At 43.2% G+C, this 14108-nt stretch overlaps 2 protein-coding genes across 2 annotated transcripts; both read left to right on the top strand.

Annotated features, from left to right (window-relative positions):
- The first annotated feature begins 5067 nt into the window (after nt 1-5067).
- Nucleotides 5068-13869, top strand: LOC139479867 (uncharacterized). Its single transcript, XM_071262768.1, has 6 exons — nt 5068-5148; nt 6794-6976; nt 7276-7467; nt 11527-11688; nt 11994-12111; nt 12934-13869. Exons 1-6 carry the CDS (start codon nt 5091-5093, stop codon nt 13670-13672), a joined length of 1452 nt encoding a protein of 483 aa, XP_071118869.1. The 5' UTR covers nt 5068-5090; the 3' UTR covers nt 13673-13869.
- LOC139478265 (uncharacterized PE-PGRS family protein PE_PGRS46-like) lies at nt 7769-10429 on the top strand. The gene has a single exon (XM_071260679.1). It carries the CDS (start codon nt 7769-7771, stop codon nt 10427-10429), a length of 2661 nt encoding a protein of 886 aa, XP_071116780.1.
- Nucleotides 13870-14108: the final 239 nt, after the last annotated feature.

Here is a 14108-nt window from a genome sequence, read left to right as displayed (position 1 = left end):
TTCTGGAATATAAAGCTTCAAATCCAAGTGAATCCGTATAAGTAAGTGAGTTTGTTGGGTTTTGACGCCTCTTTTAACAATATTCCAGTTATATCGCGGCGAGTCAGCTTAATGTGGTAGGAAAGCCCGAAGTGATGCAGGTCTTAGACGTTTACCACTTCGGTGAAACCCACGAGCACGGGTATGGTGCTGACAAACCTGGAAACATAATTGGGGCGTACCGTGATTTGAACCCACAATCATAGGTTTCTGGCGTGCCAAAGGGACACAACTCTGCACAGCGAATCGCGGCGCCTATAACGCCTGGGCCACCCGTGGCCCGTAAATCCGTTTAAGACAAATATATTTCAGGGACCAGCAAATGTAGCAAAGGGAATGATTAAAACACTACGTCGCTTGTCAACATGATACGCTATGCTATAATATGCTATGACCCTCACGACCGCCTCCGTGACGTAGTGGTAGAGCGTCCGCAATGAAAGGTCCGGTGGTCGATCCCCAGAATGATAGCAAAAGATGTTAAAAGATGGTACTTGTTGTTACCCTACCTGGCGCTCTGCATTAAAGGGCTAAAACAAGAATTGGTTGGCTCGGAGTCAGTGTACTGTGTCTGAGTGGGGTATCAATGTTAAACTGTGGCATGGTATCTCAATGGGCTAGCACTATAAATCTCTCTCTCTCTCTCTCTCTCTCTCTCTCTCTCTCTCTCTCTCTCTCTCTCTCTCTCTCCCTCGGATGTGCATTGTATACGTGCAATGATCTTGAACACGATATTAAACAACCCCATTGGGTTATATATTATATTCTATGGTCGACAATAAATTCTTTTTCGCGTCCTCTGAACACTTGCATTGAATATTTCTATGTAAGACCTTGTTGAACGATTATGATTCTGTTTTATACATATACATATATATATATTTATATATATATTGCTTAACTAGTCCCAGTTAACCCAGTTTGTTGTGTTAAGTTGTCAGTTTCATCTCATAAGTGGTTGCAGATTTATATGTTAATAAAGGCGACTAAACCCTGTCCATATTTATAAGAAATCTCGTCTAAAAACGCCAGTGTTGAATGAGTTATAAACTTATGTATACTAAACTTCATAGCAACATATTGGAAATCATGTATAATAAGTTTTGTCGTCCGAAGTATTCCAATAGTCTTGTATATAGCGTAATTGTGGTTTTAGTCTTTGCTTTACTAGACACACAGTTATCCCCCTTGTTATGCTAAGCTGTTAGCTTTGATCTGATACATCGGACAGGTAACAAAATAACCAACTCACATTTTCAGTGGTGTACTTTGATATGGGTAGCGTGTTATGCATGTCATATAAGTTGAAATAAGCAAGGAATTTGTATATATTTCATTTATGTTTTGTAATTGTACATGTATGGGACGAAATTCCGGATTGAAATTGATTCTTTTGTATGCAAATGACAATGATGTTGCTATATATATGTATCAGTAAATTGCTTTGATTTCCTAACAGTCCTTTGTCTGAAAAGAATGTGTGACGTTAATGTATTTTACGTTTTCTTGGAGTTTCTGTAACATGTGAGAAAAAATCCTTTCAAACTGTTTTTTCTGGAATATCAAGCTTCAAATCCAAGTGAATCCGTATAAGTAAGTGAGTTTGTTGGGTTTTGACGCCGCTTTTAACAATATTCCAGTTATATCGCGGCGAGTCAGCTTAATGTGGTAGGAAAGCCCGAAGTGATGCAGGTCTTAGACGTTTACCACTTCGGTGAAACCCACGAGCACGGGTATGGTGCTGACAAACCTGGAAACATAATTGGGGCGTACCGTGATTCGAACCCACAATCATAGGTTTCTGGCGTGCCAAAGGGACGCAACTCTGCACAGCGAATCGCGGCGCCTTAGACGCCTGGGTCACCCGTGCCCCCTAAATCAGTATAAGACAAATATAATTCAGGGACCAGCAAATGTAGCAAAGGAAATGATTAAAACACTACGTCGCTTGTCAACATGATACGCCGTGCTATAATATGCTATGACCCTCACAACCGCCTCCGTGACGTAGTGGTAGAGCGTCCGCCATGAAAGGTCCGGTGGTCGGTCCCAAGAAAGATAGCAAAAGATGTTAAAAGATGGTACTTGTTCTTAGCCTAACTGGCGCTCGGCATTAAAGGGCTAAAGCAAGAATTGGTCTGCTCGGAGTCAGTATACTGTGTTTGAGTAGGGTATTCATGTTAAACTGCGGCGTGATATCTCAGTTGGCTACCACTATTACATTGTCATCAGTACGGACTTGTACCTGTACAAGCAGACACACACACACACACACACACACACACACACACACACACACACACACACACACACACACACACACACACTCGAACGCACTCACGTGCACAATAATATTCAATCTTTACACGGCGTTTTCACACATCCTCACACGCTGTCATTAACGTTTTGATTGAAAATCGAGTGAACTGCGGGTACTGTTGCTGAAGCAGGACATGCTTACACTTGTCATTAATACCTGGTGTCATCCCATAATCCATTCAGGTAGTCTTCATCCCTTTTTGCCTATGGAATATGTTTCGGCAGATAATCGAGATGGCTTATTCGCTGGCATTGGACGTCTTGATTAATCGTACATTGAAATGTCATGTATATATATTGCAATATTTTTTGTTTGTTTGTTGTTTAACGCCGCACTGAGCAATATCCCAGCTCTATGACGGCGGTCTGTAAATAATCGAGTCTGGACCAGACAATCCAGTGATTGACATCATGGGCATCGATCTTCGCAATTGGGATACGATGACATGCATCAACCAGTTCAGTGTGGTCAGTTCAGCCTGACCACACGATCCCGTTAGTCGCCTGTTACGACAAACAAAGTCGCCTTTTACGGCAAGCATGGGTTGCTGAAGACCTATTCCACCCCGGATCTTCACGGCTCTATTCCAACATATATATTATATCATCGTCTTACTTGGCGCTGGGTTAGCCTTGTGGTGAAAGCCTCCGCTCGTCACCCCGAAGACCTGTGTTCGATTCCCCACATAGGTACAATGTGTGAATCCTTTTCCTGCTGCCCCTCCCCCTGATATTGCTGGATATTGCTAAAAGCGGCGTAAAACCATACTCACTCACTCACTTCTTACTTGAATACATTTCATTTCTAACGTAAGGATTTTGAGGTTTTTAATGTATACAGTGTTATATTATTGGTTGTTTGGGAAAGAAATAGTGTCACGAACAAAAAGCGACTAAATTGATTGGGTCGTCAGGCTCGATGATTGATATTGTGCGCAACTTTCCACGCTGTCGGTGTACGATGATATACTTAAGGTCACCAAGCCTTATACTCGATCCATGTTGTCGTCTAATCAGCAAAGGTTGCTGGGGACCATTTCGAGCTGGGAATCTGAAGGAGTCGGTGTGTTAAGAGCCCAAACGCGACAGACAAAGTATTTCAAACCGACTGGTTACGCGTTTTCTGAAAATACATAACTGCAGCAGAGCAATACACAAATAAGTTGAAACACACGTACAAGAGAAGGAATAAACCCTAAATAGGGTCTATGATTGTAATAATTGCTTAACCAGTAATCGTTCAGATATTTCTGAATAGGGTTTCGGTTAAAACCTTTTAAATCCTGTCTTGTTCAAAAGTCGTACAACAAAGAATCATGCACGCACACACACACGCACGCACACACACACGCGCATACACACACGCACGCACACACACATATACGCGCGCACGCGCACACACATACACGCACGCACACACACACAAGCATACACACGCACACACATGCACGCACGCACATACGCAAACATTCTGTCACTTTATGAATGAGAAAATCACTTGCATTACTTTTCACAGTTACACGATTTATACAGATCAAGGTCAGCAGTAATCCAAAAGAAAATGATTTGTCAAGAAATAACAGACAAATACTACACAAAGGGTTCCTATTCGAACATTTTTAGAAAGATAATTTTATTCAGTAAATACATCATCGGTCCCATAATACATTAAAAATTACATTATGCTCGCTTGAGTGAGATATTTATGATTTATGAAAACGTATTTCTCAGTTTATTGATATGAATACACCAGTAATATGAAAGATAAACGTGTCTTCAGATTTTTTTTACTGTACATTTTCTTTCACAGAGGGAACATTAGTATTTAACAAATGAAGGCGTGCTTCCTGGTTCATCCTTCTGTTTACTGATTAGCCACGGATGTCTTACAGTGTCAAGTCTGACAACGCCAGTGACCGTCCTTTCTAATCAATACCTAGGAGAAATTATTAATTCTTATTTGGACTTACATAAATGAACGAAATGATGAATCATGTTTTGATACAGCGCTGTGCAACTGAAAAAATACACCGCCGTCTTCAACCTCATTACAATGAAACGGCGTCGCTTAATGCAAATTACCATTGACTTTAGATGTACGTGATGCACAGAGTCCCTACATAAACAAATTGTCTTCCGGAGCTCACCCTACAATATGTTGACAAACAAGTTCTTAGTATCGATTATTTGTTTACAAAATTGTGATAATGATAAACATGGCGGTAAGAAAGTTATTTGCTTACATCTCGGGAAGAGGGGTTGAGGATACATGAAATACTATTCCCCTCGTCATAAACGGTTATAATATAGTATAATATAATAAAATATGCTTTACGTGGTATTTCTATGAATCCTAAAGTGAATGAAGAATTCTTTCTCAGACAAATGAACCGAGAAATAACACCTTTCATAGGTCATTGTCCAAATAATAGTGATGTGATGTTTGAACTCCGAAGTCACTATACAGTTGGCTCTTGAAAAGAGTTTTAGCCATAGAGCGTCAGAACTGTGTGTTAGAAATAATCAAGACTATCAGTGCATTGTCATCACTTGTACATAATACCATGTTGTTTCCGTGTTATGGGTCGCCTGGAACATGAACTGTTTCCCCATTGTACCATTCCGACCATTGTACAAGCCTCACGGTGAGTCAAAGTAACATCCGACCTCTTCAATGTGACATATACGCCTCTCTATCTCGAAAGGGCTACTTTCACTAACGGAGAGGCACAATGGTCGGTGTAATATTTATCACTGTGACAGCAGGAATACTGGCTGGGAGTTCTACAGGTAATCCCTTTAATGTTACCGTTTCATCTGTTTGTCTGGTGAATATAGGTACATACTTAATGGAGACGGGGTGACAAGATTTGAGGCTTAGTTGATATAATGAAATTCAAAGTTAATGTTCACGCTAAATTAATGATAATACAGTAGGAAACGTCATAAATACAATAATACAATGAAAATAACTATGTAGAATGTAAGTCTCCCGGGTTACATGTACATGTATCCAAACCACTAATCAGACTTGTGGGAAGTCTTCAGTCGTGAGATATTCAGGGCTTGTGTTTCATGTTTTGTGCGTTAAGGAAAATAACGGTCACAAATTGTATAAAATCGTGTTGCACAAATAGTTTTACTGAGCTTCCAAAACACTTAAAACAATCGAGAAGCACAGTTACTCAATGAAGGTTTTACAAGAAAAGCTTAAGCGGGTCAGACTGTTTAGTAGAGGCCGATCAGTTAAGGATAAACAAGTTACATTGTGTCATGTCAGAAAATAGAAATTCAACTCTTTTGTCATTTTCAGAAGGTCAAACAAATCCCCACTTCGATACTTTCCAGTGTCAAATATCACATATTTACAGCGTTGGCATTAGTGGTAGGCCTAATACGGCACTAAATATATACGTAGTGAGCAACGTATTGACTACCTTCAACGGTATGTCCATTTGGTGTGTTCTATCTAAACACACTTAGGGTCTTAAAACATGAAATGAGCTATCGCATCTTGGCCTCAAGACCACCTAAACGCAACATCCCCATAATCCAATCACGTTTTGAATTTAAACACCTTTAAACATGTTTAGAATTTAAACACCTTTAAACATGTTTAGAATTTAAACACCTTTAAACATGTCTAGAATTTAAACACCTTTAAAAATGTTTAGAATTTGAATTCCTTTGAACATGTTTAGAATTTAGACACCTTTAAACGTGCCTAGAATTTAAACACCTTTATACATGTTTAGAATTTAAACACCTTTAAACATGTTTAGAATTTAAATATCTTTCAAATTGTTTAGAATTTAAACATGTTTAATGAAGTGCATGATATAAGTCAAATATGGGTGTATATTATATATTGAAATAAGATTGTCAAATCAAATTCACAGGCATTTGCATATACCACTAAGACTAACAACGAACTTGGTACAAAACTAACACTAAACTAAGCTAATGGTGGCTAGGAAAATTGACATTTGTGACGATAGTCTCGGTAGCACTGGTGGTGACGGACTACAAATCGATAGTTTGCAAGTTCGATTCCCACCTAAACATCTTTGTGTTCTTAAATGTGTTGTTACTGTATGCCTAATATTATTCCTCTCATACAGGAATCTGACAATGAAAGTATATGTGATCAATACTCAACCCTTTTTAGTTAGTGACAATAGGCCACCTGGTAAAAACATACCAACTGATTAGTAAAGTCTACTAATATGCTAGTGTCTGATTGGACCGTGACATTCACTAACTTAGTAAACTTTACTAACTGTTTCCGTCAGTGTTGGTGGTTCAAAGCTTTGTCATGGACAGAAAACGCGATGTGTCCCGTTTTCCGAAACGTGCGATGTTTGTTTTTATTAAGCAATAATTAAAATATATTAAATCCTCAACTAAACCTTGCACTTTGATTCACATGACACAGACAACATTGCCTACGACGAATCAACAACAAAATCAAGTAGTTTCTTGGGTTCGTCTTCTGCTGTAGACGGTTCCCAGTCGACCGTCTCATCAACAGGATCTTCCCTGAACTCCACACGGAGAGTGGAATTACAACACCCTGCCTGGATAGTCTGGGTTGATGTCAACGTGCCATGGAATTACGGTAGTGTAACGCATTACTGATATCAATTTGCAATGCTTACCGCAAAACGAAAACCAAATATGATTTCCACGTGATGACATCAAGAAGTTGTTCAGGTACATTCTTGCGAAGTAAGCACCTAGTACCTAACTATTGAAGCACGTGACCCAGGTGATGTACCACAAACCAGTGAATCTTTGTAATGAACAATCAATGTGTTTTTAACGCCAAATGTATTTTTCATCATGACAATAACACAATTGTTACCTTTAGTAGTAAAATCAGCGACCTGTAAAGAGTGCACATCTCCATGGTTATAGGAACGCGTGCAATAGCGATGACAACAACAAACAGAGACACGGACATGCCGTGTGACGCTACGAACGCTTGGATCACGGCTACGACGCTGAGGATCACGTGCAGGAACGTCGTCAACTCCTCCTCCATCACACTTATCAGCACAGATTCGACCGAGGCCAAACTCGGGTTGGTTGAAGTGTACGTTTACGGAGGTAAGACCAACTTTTTTATTTCTTTGTATAACATTTGTTTTCAAAACCGTTTGACGAAACAACAAAAAGACAAGTTTAGTACTCATGTTTCATGTAGTAACATAGGTGAAAATACTGAAACGTCGGTGTCATGTGTTGACGATCAAATATGCTATAAATGTATAGGTTCTAATGCTGATCTTATTGTTAAAACTAGACGTACATGTTACTTTTCTGGTAGAAATGGTATATGTGTATCTGAGAGCTCAAGCACGAGACATTAATGTTAGACCCAAATTCAGCTAATACTGACATAGGAGTGATGGTAGTGAAGAAGGCTGACGGAGTAATGGTAGGAGTGAAGGTTGACGGAGTAATGGTAGGAGTGAAGGTTGACGGTGTGATGGTAGGAGTGAAGGGTGAGGGAGTGATGGTAGGAGTGAAGGGTGACGGAGTGATGGTAGGAGTGAAGGGTGACGGAGTGATGGGAGGAGTGAAGGGTGACGGAGTAATGGTAGGAGTGAAGGGTGACGGAGTGAAGGTTGACGGAGTGAAGGTTGACGGAGTGAAGGGTGACGGAGTGAAGGGTGACGGAGTGATGGTAGGAGTGAAGGGTGAGGGAGTGAAGGGTGACGGAGTGAAGGTTGACGGAGTGATGGGAGGAGTGAAGGGTGACGGAGTGATGGTAGGTGTGAAGGGTGACGGAGTGATGGTAGGTGTGAAGGGTGACAGAGTGATGGTAGGAGTGAAGGGTGACGGAGTGATGGGAGGAGTGAAGGGTGACGGAGTGATGGTAGGAGTGAAGGGTGACGGAGTGATGGTAGGAGTGAAGGGTGACGGAGTGAAGGGTGACGGAGTGATGGTAGGAGTGAAGGGTGACGGAGTGAAGGGTGACGGAGTGATGGTAGGAGTGAAGGGTGACGGAGTGATGGTAGGAGTGAAGGGTGACGGAGTGAAGGGTGACGGAGTGATGGTAGGAGTGAAGGGTGACGGAGTGAAGGGTGACAGAGTGAAGGGTGACGGAGTGAAGGGTGACGGAGTGATGGGAGGAGTGAAGGGTGACGGAGTGATGGTAGGAGTGAAGGGTGACAGAGTGATGGTAGGAGTGAAGGGTGACGGAGTGATGGTAGGAGTGAAGGGTGACAGAGTGATGGTAGGAGTGAAGGGTGACGGAGTGATGGGAGGAGTGAAGGGTGACGGAGTGAAGGGTGACGGAGTGAAGGGTGACGGAGTGAAGGGTGACGGAGTGATGGTAGGAGTGAAGGGTGACGGAGTGAAGGGTGACGGAGTGATGGTAGGAGTGAAGGGTGACGGAGTGAAGGGTGACGGAGTGATGGTAGGAGTGAAGGGTGACGGGGTGAAGGTTGACGGAGTGATGGTAGGAGTGAAGGGTGACGGAGTGAAGGGTGACGGAGTGATGGTAGGAGTGAAGGGTGACGGAGTGAAGGGTGACGGAGTGATGGTAGGAGTGAAGGGTGACGGAGTGAAGGGTGACGGAGTGATGGTAGGAGTGAAGGGTGACGGAGTGAAGGGTGACGGAGTGATGGTAGGAGTGAAGGGTGACGGAGTGATGGTAGGATTGAAGGGTGACGGAGTGAAGGGTGACGGAGTGATGGTAGGAGTGAAGGGTGACGGAGTGATGGGAGGAGTGAAAGGTGACGGAGTGAAGGGTGACGGAGTGATGGTAGGAGTGAAGGGTGACGGAGTGATGGTAGGAGTGAAGGGTGACGGAGTGATGGTAGGAGTGAAGGTTGACGGAGTGATGGTAGGAGTGAAGGGTGACGGAGTGATGGTAGGAGTGACGGGTGACGGAGTGATGGTAGGTGTGAAGGGTGACGGAGTGAAGGGTGACGGAGTGATGGTAGGTGTGAAGGGTGACGGAGTGAAGGGTGACGGAGTGATGGTAGGTGTGAAGGGTGACGGAGTGAAGGGTGACGGAGTGAAGGTTGACGGAGTGATGGGAGGAGTGAAGGGTGACGGAGTGAAGGGTGACGGAGTGATGGTAGGAGTGAAGGGTGACGGAGTGAAGGGGGACGGAGTGATGGTAGGAGTGAAGGGTGACGGAGTGATGGTAGGAGTGAAGGGTGACGGAGTGATGGTAGGAGTGACGGGTGACGGAGTGATGGTAGGTGTGAAGGGTGACGGAGTGAAGGGTGACGGAGTGAAGGGTGACGGAGTGAAGGGTGACGGAGTGAAGGGTGACGGAGTGAAGGTTGACGGAGTGATGGGAGGAGTGAAGGGTGACGGAGTGAAGGGTGACGGAGTGATGGTAGGAGTGAAGGGTGACGGAGTGAAGGGTGACGGAGTGAAGGGTGACGGAGTGATGGTAGGAGTGAAGGGTGACGGAGTGAAGGGTGACGGAGTGATGGTAGGAGTGAAGGGTGACGGAGTGAAGGGTGACGGAGTGATGGTAGGAGTGAAGGGTGACGGAGTGAAGGGTGACGGAGTGATGGTAGGAGTGAAGGGTGACGGAGTGAATGGTGACGGAGTGATGGTAGGAGTGAAGGGTGACGGAGTGAAGGGTGATGGAGTGAAGGGTGATGGAGTGATGGTAGGAGTGAAGGGTGACGGAGTGATGGGAGGAGTGAAGGGTGACGGAGTGAAGGGTGACGGAGTGATGGTAGGAGTGAAGGGTGACGGAGTGATGGTAGGAGTGAAGGGTGACGGAGTGATGGTAGGAGTGAAGGGTGACGGAGTGATGGTAGGAGTGAAGGTTGACGGAGTGATGGTAGGAGTGAAGGGTGACGGAGTGATGGTAGGAGTGACGGGTGACGGAGTGATGGTAGGTGTGAAGGGTGACGGAGTGAAGGGTGACGGAGTGATGGTAGGTGTGAAGGGTGACGGAGTGATGGTAGGAGTGACGGGTGACGGAGTGATGGTAGGTGTGAAGGGTGACGGAGTGATGGTAGGAGTGAAGGCTGAAGAGTTGGGTTTTACGCTGTTTTTAGTTATTATCCAGTTATGTAACTGCGTGTCAGCTTGATATGGGTGGAAAGCCCGAAGTGACGCGGTTTTCAGACGTTTATCACCTTGGAAAAACTCGCGAGCAGGGGTATTGTGCTGACTAACCTCGAAACATAATCGGGGCGAACTGGGATTCGAACCCATCACATGAATTGCGGCGCCTTAGATGACTGGGCCACCCGTGCCCTCGATAGGAATAAAGGTTGACCATGATGAGGCATTATTTTAGCATTCAAATAATGTATAAGTCATTTATGAATTATCAAACCTTCCTATGTTATTATATAGTTTTATAATTGTATGGTAAAATAAACCGTGCTCTATCACGTCCTCTGAACAATTGTACTGTAGCTTTTCTTTGATTGATGTCGTAAATACAATGTTAATGATGGCATACCAAGCTATGAGTGGTTAAGAAACGACAGTGTGTATACAAGTCCACAATCATATAATAGCACGCCATATAATATGCATTTGAAGTTACAGAAGTCAGATATGATTGTCTGAATGTTTTGCTCAATCCTACCTGTGAAGGTATCCAGGCGGCACGGGTGGCCCAGTCGTCTAAGGCGCCGAGATGCGCTGTGCAGAGTTGCGTCCCTTGGGCATGCGAGAAACGTATGATTCTGGGTTCGAATCTCGGTTCGCCCCGATTACGTTTCTAGGTTTGTCAGCACCATACCCGTGATCTTGGGTTTCACCGATGGGGTAAACGTCTTAGACCTGCATCACTTCGGGCTTTCCTCCCACATTAAGCTGACACGCCGCGATATAACTGGAATACTGTTAAAAGTGGCGTTAAACCCAACTCACTCACTAACTATGAAGGTATCCTTAGATCTTAAGGCAGAGCTGTGTCATATCGGATTTAAAGATATCAAGGTTTTTGGTGAGGCTTCACTTTTTTTATACACCTAAACGTCACATATTGAAAGTGCGTACTCCATTAAACTCACATAAATTAGAAGTCAATTCTTGTTTGAAAGTCATTGATCACTAATCCAATCAGTCAAAACTTATAGTTTGTAGTTTTCCATATATCTGTTGCATTTGTGATGCATATTTGTACACTTAAAAAGTCTGAAATACTAAGAATGACTTTTATTTCTCCGGTAGAATGTCCACTTGGCAAATATGGAGGGGACTGTGGGAATCTCTGCAGCAACTCCTGTGATGAGGGCGCTTGTGATCACGTGAACGACATGTGCACGTGCGTGCTGGGATGGAAGGGAGATAACTGCGATGGATACATGTACAACAGAAACAACACAACCCACGGTAGATATTCAGATATTCAGTGTCTTTAGTTCAGTTCCTTTATTTGTTGCCATAACACATTTCTATCACATCAACCTTTAAGGTAAGAAGAAAATTACATAAAATAACCAATTAATTATTATGTTTTTCTCTGAAGATTATTCAAACCTGTGCTAGTGGGTTTGACCATAGTGATAAAAGTCAGAGCTCTGAACCACTTTCAGGCTTTCCTCCAACATAAAGCAGTCAAACTCCTAATTTTTGTTTCAAAATTTGTTTTTACTTGGAAAAATGAGAGACGACAAATATACATTTTGTGTCTCCAGTTGATGCCGCGTTACAGCCCAGCATAAACCCCTTGTTGGCTGGTCTTGTTGGAACGGGAATAACTGCGGTGATAGCAGTGCTTGTCTCAGTAGGTGTCCTTCTCGCCCGGAGACATCGGTAAGTGGATAGATTTCGGGTTCAAAACTGTTACTGAGTTCTCATGTCCACCACGTTTCTTGTTCAAACAGATTGTATGTGTGTCTTTATTTGGTGTTTAACGCCGCACTCAGAAATATTCCCGGTCTGTGACGGCGGTTTATAAATTATCAGGTCTGGGCTAGACAATCCAGTGATTCACATTATGAGCATCAATATACGTAATTGGGATACGAGGATTTGCATCAACCAGTTCAGTTTGTCTGACCACCCGATCCCGTAAGTCATATCGTCCGACAAGCATGGGTTACTGAAAACCAATTCTAACCCGGATCTTCACGTATTGTATTCACATGCAGAGCATTAGACAAAAGCAGCACAAATAACATGGCCCTGTCCCGTAAAATTCCAAGTTTGAGCAAAATTACATTTAATACAGTAAATTACGGAGAAGGAAAAAAATGAAAAATAGACACGTATTTACATTGATTAACCAAACGTGTGTGTACATGTCTTCTTTATATATGTCTGTACACTCAGTGTATCACTGACATGGTTAGGGAATGCTGCATTACTAACTGGCATCAAGTCTATATTAGCATAGCTGTTTCTTTAAAACTCTCAAATACAGTTTGAAGCAATTCCTTTCAGTTAAAAAGGAGGACTTTTAAAATAAAACTGGTATTAATTTTCACATCGGCAGTTTTAGTCCTCGTTTTAACATTTTCTTAATAAATCTACGGCATGCGTCGTAAAACATTACACAACACCTGCGCAAAGGCTATACTAAGTCTTGTCCTCAATGCAAATATAATATGGTCTTTAATCAAAATTTATTTTCAGACAACAAACACAAAGAACACAGGAACGGGATATATATGATGACATCGTTAATGATATAAATCCGGACGTGAATGCGCAAAACACCGGAAGTCAAGAGAATCAGAGCGAGTCACGTGGAGATTATGACGTTATTGACGAGCCACCCCATATACTGCACACGTACCTAACGGCCACACCAACATCAGGTGACGGAGAGTCACGTGGTGATTATCAGGGTGTGACTGCGCAAAACACCGGAAGTCAACTAAATCAGAGCGAGTCAAGTGGGGATTATGACGTTACTGACGTCACATCACGTAACTTAGAAGAGCCGCCCGATAAACCTGACACGGAACATACTGCCGCACCGACATCAACTGAAGGCGAGTCACGTGGTGATAAACAAGGTGTGAATACGCAAAACACCGGAAGTCAAGAAAATCAGAGCGCGTCACGTGGGGTGTATGACGTCCTTGACGTCACATCACGCGACCCAGACGAGCCACCCGATAAACCGTATACGACCCTAACTGCCACACCGCCACCACCTGAAGGCGAGTCACGTGGTGATTATGACGTTCTTGACGTTGCATCACGTGACCCAGACGAGAAGCTTGACAAACCCTACACGAATCTAGCTGCCACACCGCCATCACCTGAAGTCAAGTCACGTGGTGATTATGACGTTCTTGACGTCGCATCACGTGACCAAGACGAGAAGCTTGACAAACCCTACACGGATCTAACTGCCAAATCATAAGACCCAAAACACTTTTCCCTTATAACAGACAGGGATCATGTTATGTAAATAGTTCAATTCCCTATGTTTAGATACATATTTCGGATAAAATAATCGAGCTATGGAAAACTGTTAGGAACAATGTCGTGACGAAAGTATCGTAACGGAAAGTGTTGAATGAGGAATGTTTGGTTGAAGCCGGTGAAAAAAAACAAACGTCAACCAGTTCATTGTTACCCAATGGCCTTCGACTGACCAACAGATTATGCGTATGGAACCGAACGAATAGTATGTCAACCTCCCGGCCTCGTCAAACCAAAGACGTTAAACGATGGTACTTGTTGTTACACTGCGTGAGGCTCTATAAGTACCATACTCTTGAACGAGATGTTAAACCCCATTTCACCTCAGCACATTCACTCTGAAGACCATGACAACAATGCTCACCTTTTTCGAG

The sequence above is a fragment of the Haliotis cracherodii genome, unplaced genomic scaffold (genome assembly GCF_022045235.1).
Source record: "Haliotis cracherodii isolate W230 unplaced genomic scaffold, xgHalCrac1.p SCAF_4, whole genome shotgun sequence".
Taxonomy (NCBI): Eukaryota; Metazoa; Mollusca; class Gastropoda; order Lepetellida; family Haliotidae; genus Haliotis; species Haliotis cracherodii.
This window is presented reverse-complemented; position numbering and strand designations above follow the sequence as displayed.

Bases quoted from the DNA above. Each gene is read 5' to 3' on its own strand.
- LOC139479867 (XM_071262768.1), top strand. From the start codon at position 5,091: ATGGTCGGTGTAATATTTATCACTGTGACAGCAGGAATACTGGCTGGG. The intron at 5,149-6,793 runs GTAATCCCTTTA...CACATGACACAG, and splicing joins ACTGGCTGGGAGTTCTACAG to ACAACATTGCCTACGACGAA. The intron at 6,977-7,275 runs GTAGTGTAACGC...CCATGGTTATAG, and splicing joins CAACGTGCCATGGAATTACG to GAACGCGTGCAATAGCGATG.
- LOC139478265 (XM_071260679.1), top strand. From the start codon at position 7,769: ATGGTAGTGAAGAAGGCTGACGGAGTAATGGTAGGAGTGAAGGTTGAC.